This window comes from Diabrotica undecimpunctata, unplaced genomic scaffold (genome assembly GCF_040954645.1).
Source record: "Diabrotica undecimpunctata isolate CICGRU unplaced genomic scaffold, icDiaUnde3 ctg00001255.1, whole genome shotgun sequence".
Classification (NCBI taxonomy): Eukaryota; Metazoa; Arthropoda; class Insecta; order Coleoptera; family Chrysomelidae; genus Diabrotica; species Diabrotica undecimpunctata.
In genome coordinates, this window is record NW_027312098.1 from 1 (window position 1) to 23,278 (window position 23,278).

Sequence of the window (23,278 nt, forward strand, 5' to 3'; positions counted from 1 at the left end):
CGCGCTATCTCAGAGTTACCAAATCTAAAAATAATACACTACACTACCATTTTACAGTGAACAATCAGCTATTGAAGGTGTGCAAGGTTATGTTTGTAAACACACTTTGTATATCTAATTTAGTAGTAGTAAATATGTTGAAAAAAATTGAGCCAGGAGGTTTAATAAAAGCTGATCAAAGAGGTAGACACACGCCAACCAATAAAACTCCTACCGAAACCATAAATAGTATACATCAACATATTAAATCATTCCCAAAATACGAGAGTCATTATTCCAGAGAAAGGAGTAAGAGAGATTATCTGGGCACAGAACTTACAATAGAAAAGATGTATCAACTGTACATTGATGAATGCAATGAAAGACATGTAGATCCAAATCTCAGAGCAAAAAAGTGGTTGTACGCAGATATTTTTAATAAAGACTTCAAGTTGTCGTTTAAACCGCCCGAAAGAGACATTTGCGATACATGCAGTACATTCACCGCTCAATTAAAAAATAATCTTACTGCAGATGAACTATCCAGTGTACAGGCTGATCATGATGCTCACCTAATTGAATCTAAAACTCGGTATAACTTAAAACAATTGGACTTTATAATAGCTAAAGAGTCACCAAAATACAAAGTACTATCTGGTGATTTGCAAAAATGTTTTCCTTCACCAATAAAAAACAATTGTATTAGTTTCTACAAAAGGAAGCTTTGGATATTAAATTTTACATTACATGATGCCAGTGATTCTTCTGTACAATGTATAATGTGGGACGAATCGAAAGGGGCCGAGGGGCAATTGCCTCGTCAATTTTAAAATGGGCTGACAATACAATTCCAGGTAGTCAAGTAGAGGACATCACTCTTTGGACCAATAACTGCTATGGACAAAATAAAAATATAAGTATTGTTATGTGCTATTTTTGGATACTGCAAATAAAGACGATCACTGAAAAGTTTTACTGAAAGGGCACATGCATATGGAAGCAGACACTGTTCATGCTTTAATCGAAAGAAAAAGAAAGAATCTTTCCAATTTGGCAATTTTAACACCATGGGACTGGCAACAACTAGTTAGGCAAACATCAGGTAAATACACAGTGCACAATATGGAACTTGCAGATTTCAAAAACTTCAAAACGCTGTTCGATAAGAAATTGTCATCTAATCCTCCTTTTGTAAGTAAAAAAAATGTTAATAAAGATCTTGTTCTACTGTCAACATGTATTTTCCTACAAGTCCAACAAGAACACATTGAAAAGTTCTTTTATAAGACCGATTTCAATAATCAAAATATGTATGAAGTGGACTTCATGAGGTATCGAAGACAGCAAGTAACGTTTCCAGCCCAATTAAATCAAGTCTCAGTAATCCCATTACCAATCACAAAACAAAAGTACAATGACTTAATTGCATTACTGCCTTTTGTTCCGTCATTTTGTCATGCGTTTTATCAAATTTAACACATGTAGCCACAAACGATTACCCACAAGAAGATGAAGATGATATGGAGCATCTTTAACACTTTTGAAACTTGTCGTCTATAATTTTACTTAATTATTATAACATTATAATATTTACCTCTAATAAAATAATAGTATAGGCTGTTTAATGTGTTTCTATTGTTTATTTCGTAAAGACCTTAACATGCAATGCCACATTATTTAAAAAAAGTTATTAGAGGTAAACAACACTATGTCCAACTACACATTTTTAAAAAAATTTTAAATAATGAACGGTAAACCTCAGGCCTATATAACACTTCATGGAATGAAAAACGATTATACACACCACAATAATAATATATTAATCTTGGTTAAATATAAGAAACATTGGAGTATTTACTGATTACAAATTTAAAAAATTTTAAAACTACTCTCCTGAAAAAGTAAAAAAATGGGCATAGTGTCCTTTACCTCCGAGGTACCGATATATAGACATTATAATATATATACATCGACACATCGACAAATCTACAACCGACTCCCTGTCATCCATACACTTATCAAGAAGTTCACAACACTCAGTGAAAAAGGGGATTAAGAAGCGAAAAAAGCTACTTAATTGTTCTTATTTACTAGTCGAAAAGATACAGTTAAATCAAGGAAAATGGCATGATCAATGGGATAGAAGCTCATCCAAACACCAAATTCAATCAAGTATAAGATCTCCTCATACTAGTATACAAATCCGAAGAGACAAAGCAATAATTAGGAGAATCAGAATAGTCAGGCTTGATAGATATGGGTGGTTGCCCCATAACCTCTTTAAAGCCATCAGTTTGTGAGCGCTGTATTAGTACACGTCTTTCCTAGCAGAGTTTCCTTCTTTAATGCAGTGCTTTTAGTCTCATACAACGTGATTATATCATTAGGGACATCCTTGATAATATTTTTAATTTACCTGTATTTATGACCACTCTAATTATTTTTTTTTAAACAGTAGCATATAATTTAATTTAAAATATTATTATTGTATACATAACAACTAATACCAGACTTGTATAATTTGAGCAAATAGTATACTTAAACAGATTTTTAATTCCCTTATCAATACCAATTGAAGGGTTCGGTGCAAAAACCAGTCAACTCCATTTTTTTTACCCAAATTCGGTTTATATATGCATCGTATATAAACAACGTTTGCACATCTTCTGGTGCAAGAATCAGCCATCTCCATTGAATATTAATGTAAATACAAGGGCTAAAGAGTTGACTGCATCAATAAATACGAGTACTTAGGTGCAAGAATCGTTTAACTCCAGGAGATGACTGTTTCTTGTCACTAATGACAACATTGGCAACATCGGAGAATCGGAGAAAAGTGTAAAAAAGTTCGTTACATTATGAATATTAGATCAAGTAGTAAATTTAGTGATGGAGATCCATATGCAGATTCTGGTACTGACTACGTGTTATCAGATTTCTCCAATGTTCTGCAATTCTGATATTCCGGGTCCTAGTCGACGTCGGTCAAAGCATTTCGGTATTGCTAAAAAAGGTACCCATGAAAATAATGAACAGCAAAAAACGTCTGTGTGTAATAATACAGAAACTTCAAACATTCAAACCATCAAAAGGCAAAAATCGGATAAGGATGGAAAGCAACTGGAAACGAAATGTTATGAAAAGTAAACAAGCTAGAGGGGAAGAATATATTAATTCGGCAAAAACAGTAATTCAGAAGAAAACTAGTAAACCAAATTGCCATTGTAGAAAAAGATATTTCACTAAAATAGACGATACCCACAAACAGCACATACTTGAACAGTTTTATAGTATGGGTGATAAAACTAAACAAGACATTTATGTAGTTGGATTATTCAGCGTGTCAAAGGTGCAAAGGAAACGCCCGACTACAGGAGAGAGGAGAGAAAAAAACAGCACCTATAAGTATAAGGTAATATTTTTGTTACAAACTATAATAGTAGATTCTAAAATACCTTTTCTAGTTACCTGTAGAAAGGCAGGAAACCATAGTATGCAAAAAGGCATTCTGTTCTTTGCATGGAGTATCAAAAAATAGAGTGTCTCAGATTGATAAAAATCTGACACTGGGTAGTATTATGTCACCTTCCGATAAGCGTAGGAAGCATTTCAATAAACCAACCAAAATCAGTGAAGCAATAATAGCGCAAATCGTGGAATATATTCAGAGTTTTCCAGAAGAAAATCCCACTACAGTAGGGAAGATAATCAGAAAAGGTAATTTTCTGATTATCTTATCTTTTCATAAAAGGAAAAATATGAGCCACAAAAGTATGTTCTCCTAGAAGATGGGAAAGATTTAAAGGACATTAAGCCCTAGTTACATATGATTCTTATCACCGGCAATTTAATCTCAATCATAATCTTAGTTTTGGGCATCCCAGATCAGATACTTGCTAGAAATGTGAGCGCTTGAATAACACAATTGCTGCAGAAGTCAATGCAGAAACTAAAAATCGCTTGGAAACTGAAAAGCATCTACACTTACTGAAGGCTAAAATATTTTATACCAAATTAAGGGAATATACCAATCTTGCTCGCGAAGATGAATCAGTTGATTTCTTTAGCTTTGATTACCAACAAAACTTGCCACTGGCATATATACCAAAATACAACTTTTGTGTATATTCTGCCAAGAAAAGAGAGGCTACTTTTTATATGTACGATGAACTCACTGCCAAAAATTGCATTGCAGAAGTCAATGCAGAAACTAAAAATCGCTTGGAAACTGAAAAGCATCTACACTTACTGAGGGCTAAAATATTTTATACCAAAAACCCATTAAGGGCCGGGACAATAAACAAAGAGAAATTTGACAATTGATTTATTAGATTGTATTAAAAACACATAAATTAAGACTAATTTACAGCCAAAAAGAATTTTTTTTTCTCATGAAAGGAAAAACAGGTGGGTGCGTATACGCACCTTTGGCCGAATACGCATACAATTTTTAAAAAAGGAACATATTGTATCTTAACTGTAAATTAAATTTTAAGATGAAAATTTTCGAAACATTCGGGGTGTAGATGCACTGTACACTTTTTACATAAATAATTAGTATTACTTTTGCACATCCGACATTTTCTTCTTGTACTATTATCGTCTCTTTTTATAATGTGACCATTTTGCACGAATGTCGCCAGAAATATGGAACCATTTCCTCGTCAATGGAAAGATTTTTTGCAAAGGCTCCAAATTGTGCAAACTTTCGGTTAATTATTTCAAAAATAGGTGACAATTTTGCAAATTTATCATTTTTATTCAGTAAGGTGTTATCTGACAAATGTATGTTCTGTTTGATTGAACGAAATCTATGTCGGCTCATGCTTTCTCTTACAATGTGCACTTCTTTATCCTCATCCTTCGACCAATACATATCAACTTGAGGCAGAGTGTGATAACCAGATAATATACATATGCCAATCAATTTTTTTAAATCTGTATCATTAATTTCAAAATCGTGACGGTTATTCTGCGATGCATAAATATTTGTAAAATATCGTATGCTCTCACTTACTTCTTTATCAAAAAAGAGTGAAAAAACTTCAATAGGTGACTTGCCTCCATGGTTGGCTTTTATATTTTCTAAATATCGATCAGACTGATGTTGAATTACTGCCGAGTACGAAGGAGTATCTGTTTTTACCCAACTTGGGACAAATTTGGATTTATTATTTTTGCCTGGTTCTTTCTTTGGACGTTTTGATCTGTGGTTCAGAGGAATATCATCGTCAGAATTCCCATTCACTTGTATTTCATATGTACCTGCAATATCTGTTTTTATTTCTTCTGTACCAATAATATTATCATCAATGTCTTCTACATCGGAAATTTCATCTGTGTCCTGCGGCACATAAACCACATCAAGTGAGTCAGCATTTTCACAGTCTGAGTCTTCTTCTAACAAAGCCATTAACTCTTTAGTAGTGCCCTCTTCCTTTCATATACACGCATTCATATGATAATAATTTAGCTTACCTCATTTCAACTTATATGGAATATAAAATAAATAAACACAAGGAAACTTTCAAACTGATTTAAGTCAAGAAAAAAGCAAATATAACGTTTACAGCACACAGCAATTTTATAAATAGTGAATTAAGTCACTTATCTATGAATGAAGTGTATTGACTATTGACGAGATCGTAATTTCAGATTGTTTCGCGCTATCTCAGAGTATATGGTTTCGGCCAAAGGTGCGTATACGAATCCATCGTATAAACATGCAATTATTAGACCTTATTTTTAAAGTATGAATGAATAAGTTTTTAGAATAATAAAAATTATCAACATATTTTTATAATTATAGAATACAAAATATGAATTAAGTTTATAATTAGAATCGGAAAAAATTTTTGTATGAAGATGTGCATAAATCATTAAATTATGCAAAATTATAATAATCTACGCGCTATCTCAGAGTCAAAAGAAAAATGATACTATATACCTCAATCTATTGAGATGTTACTTCAATAAAAAGAAAACATTAAAAAAATTATTTTCGGGCCAAAAAAAAATTAACAATAAAGGTTGCGTTTACGCACCTTTGGCCGTAAATGGGTTAAGGGAATATACCAATCTTGCTCGCGAAGATGAATCAGTTGATTTCTTTAACTTTGATTACCAACAAAACTTGCCACTGGCATATATACCAAAATACAACTTTTGTGTATATTCTGCCAAGAAAAGAGAGGCTACTTTTTATATGTACGATGAACTCACTGCCAAAAAAGGTTGTAACGAGGTGGTAAATTTTTTACATCATTATTTAACAAACTTTGTCCGGAAACTGTTTCGACGCTCTATTTATTTTCGGACAACTGTTTTTCCCAAAACAAAAATCACACCATAGTGCAGTTCTTTCATACATTCATGAATGCTTTCAATAGTAATATTCAGAAAATTATACATCACTTTCCAGAACCTGGTCACAGCTTTCTACCGTGTGACCGTTGCTTTGGTCTGCTTGAAAAAGAAAAACGAAAAAAAGAAATAGTATACTTGCCTTCTGAATGGAAAAAATTAGTCAAGACAACGTCAAAACAGTTTCGCGTAATACACGTTACCCAGGATATGATCATAGATTTTTTAATACTTTTAAACCTATTTTTAAAAAAGTCATAAGTAACTGTTTGGAAAAGTATCAAGACTGATTTAAATATTTTATTTTTAATATTCAGAATATGACCTTATTTAGTTTTAAATCTTTTATTCAATCATAGTATATTAGCTAAGTATAATATGGCTTTAGTTCATCCTTTAAATTCTCAAATTGGCTGATTAATTATTGTCAAGTTCTGAGAATTCACTTGTCTGAAAACAACATGTTTTTGGGAAACATTAATCAACCCAAACACTTCAGAGTTCTTAAGGAAACGTACCCATTCTTTGTGTAGAAAATTTAAAATGCCACTTTAAGCTTAATTTACGGCTATTCACGGAGGTCCTAAGAACAGAAGAACCACCCCAATGGATTCGCGTACATACATTTTTTGTTTGGTATGATCGGCCACTCTACAACAACCTCTCATCGTGTACAGAAGCAAGCAAACCTGCATCGAGTGTGCATCCCGTTTCTACCCTCAGATCTTAGACTCCGAGCGAGGCCCAACTACAGACAAAAGGTAAGTGAATCTCCTATAGAATTGACAATAAGATATTAAATCTGCCAATTGTTATTTGAATTACATTTTTTCGTTATTATTATTTATCGATTATCATTTAACCAGCGACCTCATTAAGTTTTCTACAAAACATATGGTCACTTCGAGCGAGGATGATAAATAATAATTTTTTTTTGACTTTTATTCAATTAATTTCATTGTGTTTCAATTAATTCATTTTAATAAATTGTTTTTTTTTTCTTTTCAATTTAACTTTAATTCGGTCCTTCGGCATCTTTTTAAATTTAATTTACATGATTAAATTTGGTCATATTTACGTAACAATTTTTAAATTCATTTCGACTTTTATAATTTATAATATCAATAGGTACTTTTATATTACACATTTTGACTTATATTACATATATTAATTATTCATATATATCACTTTTATGATTTATTAACGTTGTATTACATTTTTACATTTTTTTTTGTGTTGATTTTATGAATTATTTTTATTCTACTTTTATCACTCTTTCCAACTTATTCTCTACGTCTTGCATAATAATTTAAACACAGTTCTTTTGATTTCTTTTGTCGCTATACCTTTCGTTAGTTAGCTTTTTATCGATACTTCACTTGTTTGTTCAGAATTTTGTCTGAAACTAAGAAGAGCATTTCTCTTCTTTCAATCTAAGGCATTTCTTTAGTGTTCGATTTGCTTAATTTTGTTTGCATTGTCCTCTTTTTCGTTTCTTTTATCTTACAATGTCCAGCAAAATAAACAAAGCCAACTTGGCGCGTCAAACAGCGTATTCTAGATTGAGGGAAGCCCATGAGGCAGGTATTCAAGCCTCAAGGGATGATACTGTCAAATCGTTATTCTTAGCCAGGGCAGAGGAAATCGATGCTATTTACCAAGAATTCCATACAGCTCACAATCTAATCATCGGATCAATAACCGATGAGGAATTTTCAGAGCAAGATAAGTTTAGGGTGGCCGCCGATCAGGCATACTACGGAGTAAAATCCATCAAGAGTGATTTTTTAATTAGGGATTCGTCTTCTTCTTCGAATATCTCCTCACATTCCAATGCACAATCTTCAAGGCCTTCAGTTAGACTTCCAAAGCTTAATATACCCACATTTTCCGGCAATTTTCGAGATTGGCCTAGTTTCTTTGACCTATTTAACAGTTTAATTCATCACAATCACGATTTGTCCGATGTAGAAAAATTCCGGTTTCTTATTACGTCTATTAGTCAAGAACCTTTGGCTCTTATTAAAGGCATTCCCCTGACCGATGCAAATTATCAGATTGCTTATGAGATTCTAGGGAAAAGGTATCAGAATAAACGAATTCTTGCTACCCAATATTATAACGATATTTTCAACGCTTCGGTTATTAAAAATTCCACTTCTTCTAATTTAAGAAACCTCTTAAATACTTTCACGGAAAATGTTGCTGCTTTACGTGTTCTTGATTTCCCGGTTGAGCAATGGGATTTCCTATTATTCAATATGTTGTCGAACAAATTGGACAATAAAACTCGTACAGATTTTGAATTAGAAAACAGTCGAAGCTGTGACATTCCCACTTACAGGCAATTGATTTCATTTCTAGAAAGACAATGTATAGCTTTGGAATCTGTTCAGTTTAATTCATTAACCCTTTCTACCCAGTCTCACTCGCGATCATTTGCTCATCATTCTAATAAAAAACCGTTTACATCTAGTTTCGTCAGTGCCACCAATCGAACGAAGGTAACTTATCAAGGGGGTAAATGTGTCTTGTGTTCTGATGTTCACCCTTTATATAGATGTTCATCCTTTCTCGCTAAAACGACGCAAGAACGTATCTCGTTAGTTAAACGCCATAATTTATGCTTCAACTGTTTGGGTACATCTCATCCCGTCGTGAACTGTAATTCTTCGGGAACATGTAGGGTTTGCCAATCACGACATCACACTGTTCTTCATTTCTACCCAAGTTCCAACGAATCTTGTTTATTCAGTCAACCGCCTCCTCAAATTCCAACTTCTAATGAGAATCACAACCCTACATTAGAGACGCCTCAAACCTCAACGTCTAGTTTTGCGCCGACGTCTCTAATAAACGCTAACCTTTCCACACAATCACGTTTAACATTCTCGTCTGTATTATTATCAACATGTTTGATACACATTAAAGATGTCTACGGTAATTTTCAGAAAGTTCGTATCCTACTGGATACAGGCTCGATGGCTAATTTTATTTCAGATAGTTGTTTTCGGCGCTTAGGTCTTTCCAGTAATAATTTATCAATCCCAGTGGAAGGTCTAAACGGAATGTCGACGTGTACCACTCAGGGTACCACGTTCTGTCATATTAAACCGTGTGATCGTGACGGCCCGATCTTCTCGTTGGACGCAATCATTGTGAAAAAGGTGTGTTCAAATCAACCTAAGGTATTTATCAATCCTCACGATCTTATTCATATACGTGATCTGAAATTAGCAGATCACACATTCTATCAACCCGGTCCGATAGACATGCTGATAGGTGCTGAATTAGTTCCTCTCTTTTTAAAGTCTGGTCGAATTCTTGGCGAACCAAACCAACCTGTCGCTTTAGAAACCATTTTCGGTTATGTGCTACAAGGGCGAGTCTCTACGGATCTTTCAAATTGTAATTTTACCGCTTTACATACGTCTATGGATACAAACATAGATAGTCTTTTACAAAGGTTTTGGGAAGTCGAAAATATATCTAAACCTGTCATTTTGTCCCATGACGATCAAGTTTGTGAAGATATTTATAAGGCATTTACTTTCCGAGAGTCAACAGGCAGATTTTCTGTTCCTCTACCGTTTCGACAACCCAATCCTGTCTTTTGCGATACTTATTCTCAAGCATATCGTCGTTTTTGCATGTTAGAGAATCGTTTTAAGAAAATTCCGGATCTCAAAGAAAAATATGTTGAGTTTATGAATGAATATATTACTTCCCAACATATGGTCCCGGTTCCTGAATCCGATTTTAAATCGCCTACCTCGTATTATTTTGCTCATCACGCAGTTTTCAAAAAACAACTTGTTAATTCGTCTCTTGTTTCCAAAATTCGTGTTGTCTTCGACGCCAGTCTACGTGACGTTCGAGGTGTGTCTCTCAATGATACTTTATATACAGGTCCTAAGCTTCAAAAGGACATCTCTTCGCTTTTACTTAATTTTCGATATTTTCGTTACTGCTTCACGTGCGATATAAAGCAAATGTATCGACAAATTAACGTAAACAGAGAATTTTGGAATTATCAAAGAATTCTCTGGAGGTCGGATTCTTCTAAACCTCTCCAAGAATACTTTTTACGTACTGTTACGTACGGTGTTTCTTCTTCACCTTATCTCGCATTAAAAACCTTACAAGAGTTAGCTGAGTCGGCAGAGTCTCGTTTCCCTAATGCTTCACAAGCTTTAACGCGACATTTTTATATTGACGACGGTCTATTAGGAAGTGATTCTCTGTCATCTACCCGCTCACTACAGTTAGAGCTCATTCAACTTTTAAAGCTCGGGGGTTTTGAGCTAGGCAAATGGGCCAGCAACCATCCCAGTCTACTCCAAGATTTTGGCTCCGATATTCTGACATCTTGTTCGTTTGATAAAGAGGAACCTTCCGTTATTAAGGTGCTAGGCCTGAAAATGGGACCCGTCGACTGACGTCTTTTCTTATTTTTACTGTCCCCTTGACAAAACTTGTACAAAGCGGGCTATTCTTTCGGAAATTAGTCGTATTTTTGATCCTCTTGGTTTCATCTCCCCGTGTCTTTTAAGGGCCAAACGTCTGCTACAACAGTTGTGGCTACTTCTGATAAATTTGAAACTGTACTTGTGTGTGCTAAATGTCGAGTTTCTCCTCTGAAGACACAATCTATTGCAAGATTGGAACTGTTGGCAGCTGTATTGCTGGCGGATCTAGTCGCCTTCATTAAAGAGTCGTTTAAGCATATCTTTTCTTTTTCCGATATTCATGTTTGGTCGGATTCCACGATTGCTCTTACTTGGGTTAATTCTTCTCCGCATAAATGGAAAACCTTTATTGCCAATCGAGTAAGACACATACAAGAACTTATACCATGTTCTTCTTGGCATTATGTGCCATCTAACCAAAACCCTGCTGATTGTGCTAGTCGTGGTTTGACACCGGCACAACTACTACAATTTTCACTCTGGTGGCGTGGTCCTGATTTTCTTTCGAAGTCAAGGGAGTGTTGGCCCTCTCAACTTAATTTTCACTCCTCCCACTCCACGGAAATGTTAGAAGAAAAATTGCCCACTGTATTATCATTGATACCGGTCATTTCGGATAATATCATCTCTACTTTACTTTCAAAATTTTCATCCCTGATAAAAATTCAGAAAGTCATGGTTTACGTCTTAAAATTCGTGGCTAAACTTCAAAGAAAAAACAATGCTGCATCTTTCGATTCCCTGAACAGTCATTTAGAGATGGAATCTGCGTTACGATACATTGTTAAGCACGTACAAGCTGACGTTTTTTCGGATATTTTCCTCAAAATTCAACAAAATTCGCTGTTACCCAAACCTTTTCGTAAACTCGCACCCTTTATTGATGAATATGGTCTTTTGAGAGTAGGAGGTCGATTACAAAAGTCTCGGTTGTCTTTTGATGTAAAACATCCATTGCTATTACCCAAAACTCATCGTCTCACCGATTTAATCATCGAATGGACTCATCAAACGCATCTGCACCCTGGTTTAAAGGCTATGCATTATTTATTGCTTCAACGTTTTTGGATTCTGTCTCCGAAAAGTTCCATTCATCGCTGTTTGTCGAAGTGCATTCGTTGTTTTAGATGCCGACCTAAATCTTACAACCCCTTTATGGCAAACTTGCCAACTGTCCGAGTTACTCCGTTACGTGCTTTCCTGTCTGTTTGTGTGGATTTTGCAGGACCATTCTCGTTATTAATGTCCAAACATAGAGGTGCAAAAACATATAAAGGATATGTTTGTGTATTCGTGTGTACGAGTACAAAGGCCATTCATCTGGAAGTAACTTCAAATCTTAGTTCTGAGTCCTTTTTGGCTGCCTTTCGTAGATTTGTATCTCGACGCGGTAAGTGCCTAACCATTAGGAGTGATCAAGGTACCAATTTTAAGGGAGCCAGCAACGAAATCATTAAACTAGCTCAATCTGCTGCTGAGACTCTTTCTATTACCTGGGATTTTAATCCACCCGGTGCCCCTCATTTTAATGGGTTAGCCGAGGCTGGGGTCAAATCATTCAAGAACCATATGTATCGTGTTTTGGGTACACAAATTTTGACTTATGAAGAGTTCTATACTCTTATGACTCAAATCGAGGCAGTTCTTAACTCTCGTCCTTTGTGTGCAGCAAGCTCTGACCCTAATGACTTGCAGGCACTGACTCCTGGTCATTTTTTAGTTTTTGAACCTTTAGTGGATTCAATTCCCGATCCAGATCTAAGCGCTTTAAAGATTAACCGTCTGAATCGTTGGCAGTTAATCCAAAGGATAAGAGGGGACTTTTGGAAAAGATGGTCTAAAGAGTATATTCATTCTCTTCAAGAGCGATCTAAATGGCATAGTCCAACCCCATCTCTCATTAAAGGTTCTCTAGTCCTCATAAAAAATGAACAACAGCCTCCTCTTCGCTGGCAATTGGCCAGAACCATTGAGTTGCATTACGGCACCGACGGTATTGTACGCGTTGTTAGTCTGAAGACAGCTTCAGATGGCATCCTACAACGTCCGGTGGTCAAGATCTGTCCACTACCTATTTGTTAACAACTATATTTCTCTTCATTTCTATTGTTATTATAGTAATAGTTAAGTGTTTGTTTTTTATCCTTATCATTGTAGTTGTTTTTAAAAACATTCGTTTTGGGGCGGAGAATGTTTGGAAAAGTATCAAGACTGATTTAAATATTTTATTTTTAATATTCAGAATATGACCTTATTTAGTTTTAAATCTTTTATTCAATCATAGTATATTAGCTAAGTATAATATGGCTTTAGTTCATCCTTTAAATTCTCAAATTGGCTGATTAATTATTGTCAAGTTCTGAGAATTCACTTGTCTGAAAACAACATGTTTTTGGGAAACATTAATCAACCCAAACACTTCAGAGTTCTTAAGGAAACGTACCCATTCTTTGTGTAGAAAATTTAAAATGCCACTTTAAGCTTAATTTACGGCTATTCACGGAGGTCCTAAGAACAGAAGAACCACCCCAATGGATTCGCGTACATACATTTTTTGTTTGGTATGATCGGCCACTCTACAACAACCTCTCATCGTGTACAGAAGCAAGCAAACCTGCATCGAGTGTGCATCCCGTTTCTACCCTCAGATCTTAGACTCCGAGCGAGGCCCAACTACAGACAAAAGGTAAGTGAATCTCCTATAGAATTGACAATAAGATATTAAATCTGCCAATTGTTATTTGAATTACATTTTTTCGTTATTATTATTTATCGATTATCATTTAACCAGCGACCTCATTAAGTTTTCTACAAAACAGTAACCAACAAAAAGAAAGATTTACCATCTCAAAGTATCGTCTTTTCAAGTATGAAAGAAAATACATAATACTGTGTAGTGTTAAAGCAGGTGGATATTTTTATTGGACTCATGGTAGTGAGTTGGACGTGTGTAGTGTCGCTCCGAAATTAAATTCCAATCTTGGGTGGTTTCGAGTGTAATCTGCATACAAAATAGTGCAAAGTGTAATTAAAAAGGACCTTTATGTAAGTAAATAATCAGTTATCTGTTTTGAACTGTATTAATAAATTAATAGTTAGTTTTAATTGTCCTACGGATAAAAGTGAAACTTCTGAGTGGTCGAAACGAGTTGAACATTTTGCGCTAGACCGGTGATTAAGAACGATAAACTATAATAATTATCAACAAAAACAATAGGTCTGTTATTCAGGTTTAGGCAAAACTATACAGAATTATTATAAAGGCTGAATTTTTTATTTGTTGTTTTGATATTGATTGTATTTGTATTTACAAGCGGCAGAAGTCGAAACTGGTTAGGATCGAGAATTGCTAAGATATAACTGTTGAGGTGGGTGCAGCGCTAGTCGCGATCCGTAACCGTTACAAATATTTATATCTATAAATACTTTAATTATTCGAATAATGGCGGATGGTAATGTTAATAAAGATGGTAAAAGAAAAAGCAAAGAGGAGATAGACATATTTAGCAGGAGCAAAAAAAGTAAACCGAACACCAGACAGGTCGAAACCATCAACGAATGGAACCAGCAGCCAGAACGAAATGATGGAATTAATGAGACAATTAGCAAGCGATAATAAATGAAACACAAGGACCTGGAAGATATAAAAAATACAATGGGTAAAATGATTAAGAAACTAGAAGAAATTAGGAAGGAAAATAGTGAATACAAATTGCAAATGAAAGAAATAATAAGAGAAAATGAAAATCTAAAGGAAGAAATGACAACGATGAAACAAAAAATAGATAAATTAAAAATAACCTTGGAAGCATGGCAGAAAGAAAAGAAGAAAAATAACCTAATAATGAGAGGCTTATGAGAACCTAATAACTATAAGCAACATAGAGTATATTATATAGAACGTGAACTAACATTAAAAGAGATAGAAATACAAAGAAACCTTAGGAAGACAGCAGCAGATGAAAAGATTAATGGGAAACGGACAAAAATTGGATATGGTTTCATAGTTATTGAAGGCATTAAGTGGAAATGGAATCAAAAAACAAGCCGGGTAGAAAAAGTAACATACAATACAGACCCAACTTGTTCAAAAAACTAGCTGAAGAAAACATAATGACGGACCAAGAAACAAAACAGGCACAGAACAGGGACATGAGCAGATTTAAAGATAATGACACAAAGGGAAGGAAAACAAATTGAAGTACAACTTAAACACAGAAAAGAACAAAACAATTTTAAAAAATGGCATCATGGAATGTAAGAGGTATAAATGGGAAGGAAATAGAACTAGGGGAAGAAATTAGAGATAAGAACATTTAAATAGTAGCTATAACAGAGACAAAGAAAAAAGGAAGAGAATCAATAATATTAGAAAACGGGATGTTACTAATATACAGTGGAGTGGAAGAAACGAAGAGAGCTCAGGCAGGAGTATCGTACATGATAAAGAAGGACAGTATCAACAGAGTAAAAAATTGGATATATTACAACCAACGTATACTAAGAGTAGACATACAGTATAGGTAAAAGTTTATGGTCGGTATGGACCTTACGTGAGATGGAGTGAGAAACACCTGTTTAAAAAGAGAGAGGTATATTAGGTCCTCCCTTTAAATCGCCGAACATGCATGAGTGGATTTAATAAAAAAGGGGAAGTGTAACGTTGCCAAACATTGGTTTTATTTGACTGTCTTTTATTTGTCTTTTTAGCATTTGAACAATGTTCTAAGATAATCAAATTTGGGCGAAATGGATTTAAATGGCAGTTTACTGTTTTTTATTGGGAATATGTCACAATTTTACTTTACAATAAGTGTAATATAACATTTTGATTTCCATTTCGGAAATCGTTTTATATAAATAAAATTTATTAATGATTCGTATTTTAAGTACGATTTCCGAATTAAAAATCTAAACATCAAAATAAGCTTATTTTAAAGTCAGATTGTGCCTTATTTCCAATAAAAATAATAAACTGCATATAACTCCACAATTTAAAAAAACTTCATACAAAATTATTTGGCAACATCTCGTGTCGTGAGGTCAAACCACCAAATCAAAGTAGGGACACAGGTAAGAGTAGAGGTGTGTCGTTGGCGTTTTTTAAGAGCGTAGGCGCAAAATTTCGAGCCAATGCTTTTTAAATGCATTCTTTTTTTTTCGAATCCTGAGAAAACTAATAAATATGTTTGAAAAATTTAAACGCAGAATGAAAGAATACATTATTACCGAGGGCCGAAAGTCCCTGAAAACTTAGATGAAAACCTATAATTTTTATTTAAATAAGTTAAAGTTCATTCAAAAAAACTTTTTGTTTATTCTAAGGGACTTTCGGCCCTCGGTAATAATGTAATATTTCATTATGCGTTTAAATTTTTCAAAAAATTTGTTAGTTTTCTCAGGATTCGAAAAAAATGAATGCATTTAAAAAGCATTGGCCCGAAATTTTGCGCCTACGCTCTTAAAAACGATTTTCGTAAACAAGTAACTATAATTGTTTAACAGTAGTTTCAAGTAAGAGAGTACCTACATAAACAAACATAATGGCTATTATCGTTTATGTGTCCATTTATTGAAGTGAAAGAAACTAATGAAGGATATATTTATTATAACTTGAAAAATAAACTCTTCTTCTCTTCTTCTACTTTTTGGAGATCTTTCGATCTGTTTAATTCTGAAGCTGCCTCTGGTTAATTTTCTGTGAGGTAGATTGCCAACTATCCCTCCATCTTTTAGGTGGTCTTCCTGGAGGTCTTGAACCGGGCGAGTTATTTTCTAGGGCAATTTTTGGGAGTATTCTCATCCATTCGTCTTACATGACTGTACCACATCCTTTTACGCTGCCTTCTCCATCTTACAATATCTTGAATTTTGCACTGCTCTCTAATGTTTGTATTTCTCACCCTGTCTCTTCTTGTTTTGCCCACTATTATTCTTAGGGTTTTCATCTCGGCAACACAAAAATAAACTAAACAATACGAATAGTAAATCGTACTTATCTTTACATTACACGTTATTATTAAATCGCGAATCGTCTAAATTGATATTTAAAAACATAAGTTTTTCTACCTTACTTCTTGTTAACCGTGTTCTTCTTTTATTTAAAATTAAATCAAATTTTGAACATGTGTTCACATTTACAATATTTTGTGAATATAGTGGTTAAGTTAGGATATACATGGCGATGGTTTTTCCACCATTGTAATGGACTCTCGATACAGGGGTACGTTTAGATGAGTCATGTCCAATTAATTGATCAAAAATACACCATGGACTTAAGTCATCTTTATCGGTTTCTTTTTCTTGTACTGGTTGATTTTCAATAGTACAATCTTCTTTTACTTTTTTATTGAAGTAACCAGCTTCTTAACTTTTTCTTTTGTTTTTTACCTGCATTTTTATTAGAAAATCACTGTACTTTAAATCGTGAATCCATAAATGTACATAATGACAATGTGCCACTCTGTTCTATCCCTTTTAATCTTTCTGCTAAATCCGATATTAGTAATTGTATTACGTCGGATAGTATGGATGTAAGGCTACCGTTTGCTAAAATTTTATTGCAAGATTCTTGCAGGCAGCGTACCATAACAATCACTGAACTACCCTTCAAGTATTTTTGGCCACTCATTGTACTTGTTATTTCTTTAAAAGGCCGTAAAATTTGGGTAATTTGAGAACAAATAATCCAGTCTTCATTATTTAGATTTGTTTTAAGTCTAAGTCTGTATTAACTAATACCAATGTGGAACGAATTGCCTCTTCTAACTCGGTCATTCTTTTTAACATGTAATAGATGAAGTTCTACCTAGTTTTCACGTCTTGGATTGGCCGTTTGGGAACTTTGTTATGTTTTAATTGATACTTTAAAAGCCTTTCTGAAGATAAGGTACTTTTTTTAAATGTGTTTTTCCCGAATTGTCGAAAAAAAGACTTTTTATTTTATCTATTTGTACACGACAGCATTTAAGTGCGTCCTCCACCAATAAATTTAACGTATGACCAAAACAATTTAAATGTTTTCATTCCAAAACATCTTTAATAGCTTTGACCATATTTGAGGCATTATCAGTTACTGCAAAATTTACTTTTCGTTTTAGACCCAACTGATTAATAATTTCACTAATTTCAAAAGCGATGTTTTCTGAATTATGGTTTCCAGAAAAATGGCAGCAGCCTAATACAACCGTTTTAAATTCTAAATTTTCGGTTAAATATTGTCCTGTTAATGCAATGGAACTTTCAGTTACTCCAGATGTCCAGAGGTCAGTAGTAATACAGATATTTTCTACTTCTTTAACAACTTGTGATCTAATAATTTGCTCAGTTTTGATATAACATTCCTGAAGTAATGAACCTGACAATGTTTTTCTTGTTGGCGGTTTATATCCAGGAATCCACCCTGCAAACGTTTTAAAAGCTCTTTCTTCAACTATGGAAAACGGATGAAACGAGTCTTTGCATAGGTTTAGTAAATCCATATCTATTTATTTCTTTTGTTCTAAAATAATATTTTTATTAATGGAAGTATCCATCACCTTCGAAAATTCAGATCAGTCGTAAATCGAAACTCATTCATTAATCAGAATACCTATTTATTTTATTTTTAACGTCAACTGATAACCTGACTGTCCACTGCCCCGAAAGAGTCGCATGTTATTTTTAGTTTTGTAATAGTCTCTCAGATAAATAAACTAATCGTTCTCGTCAACGTAAAGTGTTCGTTGCTCCTCTGTTTACGTCTACACAAAACGTAGTTTTTTTGAATCAACCATCAACTAGTTGGCTTACCAGTGAGAAACCGTAGATTCGCAAATGACAAATAATGATTTAAAATGCAGGGATTTTCTGATAAAAATGAAGGTAAAAAACAAAAGAAAGAGTTACAAAGCTGATTACTTCTATAAAAAAAGAAAAAGAAGATTGTACTAATGAAAATCAACCAGTACAAGAAAAAGAAACTGATAAAGATGACTTAAGTCCATGGTGTATTTTTGATGAATTAATTGGACATGACTCATCTAAACATACACCTGTATCGAGAGATATAAAAGAAGTCGACATGTATTTGTCTGATGCTATATTAGCTACAAAAAATTTTGAACGGAGATTGGAACTGTCCATTACAGTGGTGGAAAAACGATTGACATGTATATCCTAACTTAACCACTATATTCATAAATTATTGTAGTATTGTAACAAAATCTGTTCCTTGTGAACACATGTTCAAAATCTGGTTTAATTTTAAATAAAAGAAGAACACGGTTAACAAGAAAATTGGAAAAACTTATGTTTTTAAATGTCAATGTAGACGATTCGCGATTTAATAATGTGTAATGTAAATGTAACTACTATTTACTATTTGTATTGTTTAATTTATTTTTCAAGTTATAATAAATATATCCTTCGTTAGTTTGTTTCACTTCAATACTTATACGCATAAACAATAATAGCCAATATGTTTATTTGTGTACTCGCTTATTTGAAACAATCAACTAGTTACTAGTTTACGAAAAACGGTTCCGATAAAAATGTCAACGACCCACCTCTAGTTAATCAGGTATAAGGTGGATCGGAGCCAGAGATATGTAAAATATCTCCGATCGGAACTAATTGTCTCACTAATGGGCAATACGCATCTACTAGAAATAAGGAGGGGAGACCAAGGGGAAATATGATTGTTATCTTTGTCTATTCGCTGAAAATATGATTTTATATCTGTGTTAGATATCCTGTTAAATTTTACCATACCGACCATAAACTTTTACCTACACTGTATATATGGATACAGAGGAAACCAATACAAACCTAATCATATGCTGTGGACCAGATGAAGACGCAACAAAAAACGAAAAGAATGAGTTCTGGGACAAATTACAAGAAGTGATAAATGATTGTACAGAGAAAATTGTGATCACAGCAGACATGAACAGTAGAGTGTGGAAAGAAGCAGAAAAATGGAACAATGTCATCGGACCTTATGGGGACGAAAAAATAAACAAAAATGGAAAATTACTACTCGAATTCTGTCTAGACAATAACCTGGTGATTATGAACACACACTTAAAACATAAAAGGATACACAAGATCACAAGAGAAGTCAAATCAAAAGACGAACAATCAATTATAGACTATACTATAGTGCAAAAAACAGAGAAGAGCTGGATAAGAGACGTAAGAGTGAAAAGGATTTATGAAATTGGTAGTAACCACTATCTACTAGAAACCAGATTCAACAGCAAAAGAAAAGAAATAAAAAGAAATGAGAACATAAACAGAAAGTACAAAGAAATAATAAAATTTTATAAACTAACGGAAGAAACAACGAAAATAAGATACTCAGAAGGGCTAGAGAAAGAGATGGACAATGAACATGATATAACAGAAACAATAGAAGAAGAATGGGGAAATTTTAAAAATGCGATAAAAACTGCTAAATCAATATGTGGAACTAGAAGAAATAACAACAGAGGGAAACGAACATCTTGGTGGAACGATGAAGTGAAAAGAGAAATAAAAGAAAAGAAGAAATTACGGAAAGAATACATACAAGACAAAACACAACAAAAATATGAAAATTATAAGAGACAAAGAACAAAAGTTAAAGAGATAGTTAAGAAAGAGAAAAAGAAAAGTTGGGAAAAATTCGGAGAAAAAATGGAAGAAAACAGCATAAAAAACGTAAAATTATTTTATGTAACAGTGAAAAACATAAGAAGCAACAAAGAAACGAAACTGAAACAAATAATGAACAAGGAAGGAACAACAATAAACGACGATAAGACAATAAAGGAAAGATGGAGGGAACGTTTCCCGCTGATACTGAATGGAAATCAAGCGAATACAATGGAGAAGGAAAGCCACATCAAGAGAGTATCCATGAGAAATACGGAAAATCCAGAAAATATAGAAAAAGAAGAACTGGAAGAAGCAATAAGAAAGATAAAGATTGGAAAAACACTAGGAAGATAATGAAATATATAGAAGTAAAAGCAAAAGGAAAATTGTTATACATAATTATATAACTTAATATGGAAGAGAAAAGTAACCCAGAGAATGGACAAATGCAGTAATTATACCTATATACAAGAAAGGAAAGACAAGAAACTATAGAGGTATATCACTACTATGTGTAGCAGCAAAAGTATAAACCATAATAGAAAGGAAAATTAGAAAAGAAATAGAACATAAATTAGAGGACGTACAAAGTGGATTCAGGAAAGGACACAACACACAAGACCATATATTCACCATGCAACAAGTAATAGAAAAGGCCTTAAAAAAAAATAGAGAAATATATCTGAGCTTTATAGACATGGAAAAAGCATTCGACTTAATCAAAAGAAAAGATATATGGGAAAGCCATGAAACAACTCAAGGAGTTAGACAAGGGGGAAGCCTCAGCCCAGTGCTATTCATAAATGTAATAGATGAGATAGTGAAAGAATGTAAGACAACATTCAAGAAATACTTCATCGGTTGGAACAGAATACAAATGATAAACGCCGAGATGTGTATATTTGCAGACGATATAGAATTGCGGAAGCAGCAGAAAAACTGAAATACAACTTAGAGAAATGGAACCTAGAAGCAAGTAAATACAACTTAAACGTAAAGAGAAGACTCAGATAATGAAAATATCAAGAAAACAAGGAACGAAAGATCAATTAGAAGTAATGATAGACCAACAAAAAATAATACAGACAAATTCATACAAATACTTAGGAACAGTAATCAACAACAAAGGAGACATCGAGGACGATCTTAACAACAGAATGGAAAACACAGGAAAACTATTCCAAACACTAAATAGAGGATTTCTTAACAACAAAGAAATATCAATAAAGACCAAGATGACAATATACAAAACAATACCTATCCTGACATATGGAGCAGAAAATTGGATATTAAACCAAAGACATCAAAGCAGAATTCAGGCAGCAGAGTTGAAATACCTCATAAGAACGATCGGAGTAAAAAGAACTGATAGAATCAGAAATGAAGAAATAAGAGAAAGACTCAAAATCAAACCGATACTCGACTCAATCAAGGAAAAAAAATTGGCATGGTTCGGACATCTAACCTGGATGGACAATAATAGACAAGTTAATAGAGTGTGGGACGCCAAACCAATAGGAAATAACAGAAGAGGAAGACCCATTAAAGAATGGAACAGTGACATCTTGCAGATACTGCAGAGTAAGGGTTAGACTTGGCAGAAAGCAACACAGATGGCATCCAATAGGAAGGAATGGAGAAAGTTCGTTAAGAGCTAGGACACCTCAGACGATTGTAAAATATTGTAATTTAATGAATTGTATTATAAACGACCCAACACCGAAAGGTACAAATGGGTCTACTTATTAAGTAAAATAAGTGAGTTAAAGCAGGTATCACGCTATATTCATCATTTGTCATCAAAAAACCTAATGCAGTTTTAGTTTGGCCAACTATTAAACTCTACAACACATTTCCATTTATCCAGCCAAAAATAGCAAATGTGATGTCTTTGGCAGATATACAGGGTGTCCCATAATTAATTGGACATTAGCTAATGGGTGATAGCTGACATCAAAATAAAGCGTTTGAGCTCAAATTGCTTAGGAAAAATGTTGCTAGTTTTCGTTCTACAGGGAGATTCATTAATATTTTTTTATATTATTTTTATGGATATATTGAAAACTATTCAACCGATTTAAGTGAAATTTGGTATCTTGCTATTATTTAGTATGCTTAATAAGAAAATGATATTAGTTTTACCATTGACACTAGGTGGCGCCACCTACTGTAACATTGGTTCATTAATGGGGCCATAATTTTTTTGTCCGCCCTGTATAAACATTCTAGGAAAAAAACATGAAATAACATTCAATTCTACACAAAAAAGGTATTCTTGTTTCAAATTAAAAAAGTACACCGTTTTCGAAATAAACGTATTTTGTTTTTCGCAAAACAAGCAGGTACCTAGGTATGCTGTGAACTTAATGGCAAAGTCAAGGCGTAAGTACGAATTTGTTTACTATTTGTTGTCAAAGTGCAGTGCGAGTCTATTATTAAAAAAGAATATGTGTGTACTTTGTACGCAGGTAAGAAGTTATACTTCTATTATATGACTTCAACGAAATTAATATATTTTAAACAGTTTATTTGTGTTTTATTTAAATATTAAACTAATTTTAATACTCACAAGTTTCCTAAAAATTTTCTTAAATAATACGGAAAATAAAAAAAAGTCAGCAAGGCAATAACATGACATGTTATGTTCCTAAGCGGTCACCCATCCAAAGTATGACCCCGGTAGACACAGCTTGACTCCCGTTTTCGAGCGACAACTGGTGTAGCCAGTGTGCTATGGCCGTAAAATTCATACTAAAGTGAATTATTTTGACAGATTATATCTACAAATAATATTAAGATTGCCTTTTAATCTTCTTATCATCATATTTTAATATCTATTATCCTATATC

General features: G+C 33.7%; 2 protein-coding genes across 2 annotated transcripts; both read left to right on the forward strand.

The window, feature by feature from the left end:
- Positions 1 to 7,850: 7,850 nt before the first annotated feature.
- LOC140431501 (uncharacterized) lies at positions 7,851 to 10,781 on the forward strand. Its single transcript, XM_072519416.1, has one exon. It carries the CDS (start codon positions 7,851 to 7,853, stop codon positions 10,779 to 10,781), a length of 2,931 nt encoding a protein of 976 aa, XP_072375517.1.
- A 705-nt stretch (positions 10,782 to 11,486) lies between these two features.
- On the forward strand, positions 11,487 to 12,893 carry LOC140431499 (uncharacterized). The gene has a single exon (XM_072519415.1). The coding sequence runs from the start codon at positions 11,487 to 11,489 to the stop codon at positions 12,891 to 12,893; it is 1,407 nt and encodes a 468-aa protein (XP_072375516.1).
- Positions 12,894 to 23,278: the final 10,385 nt, after the last annotated feature.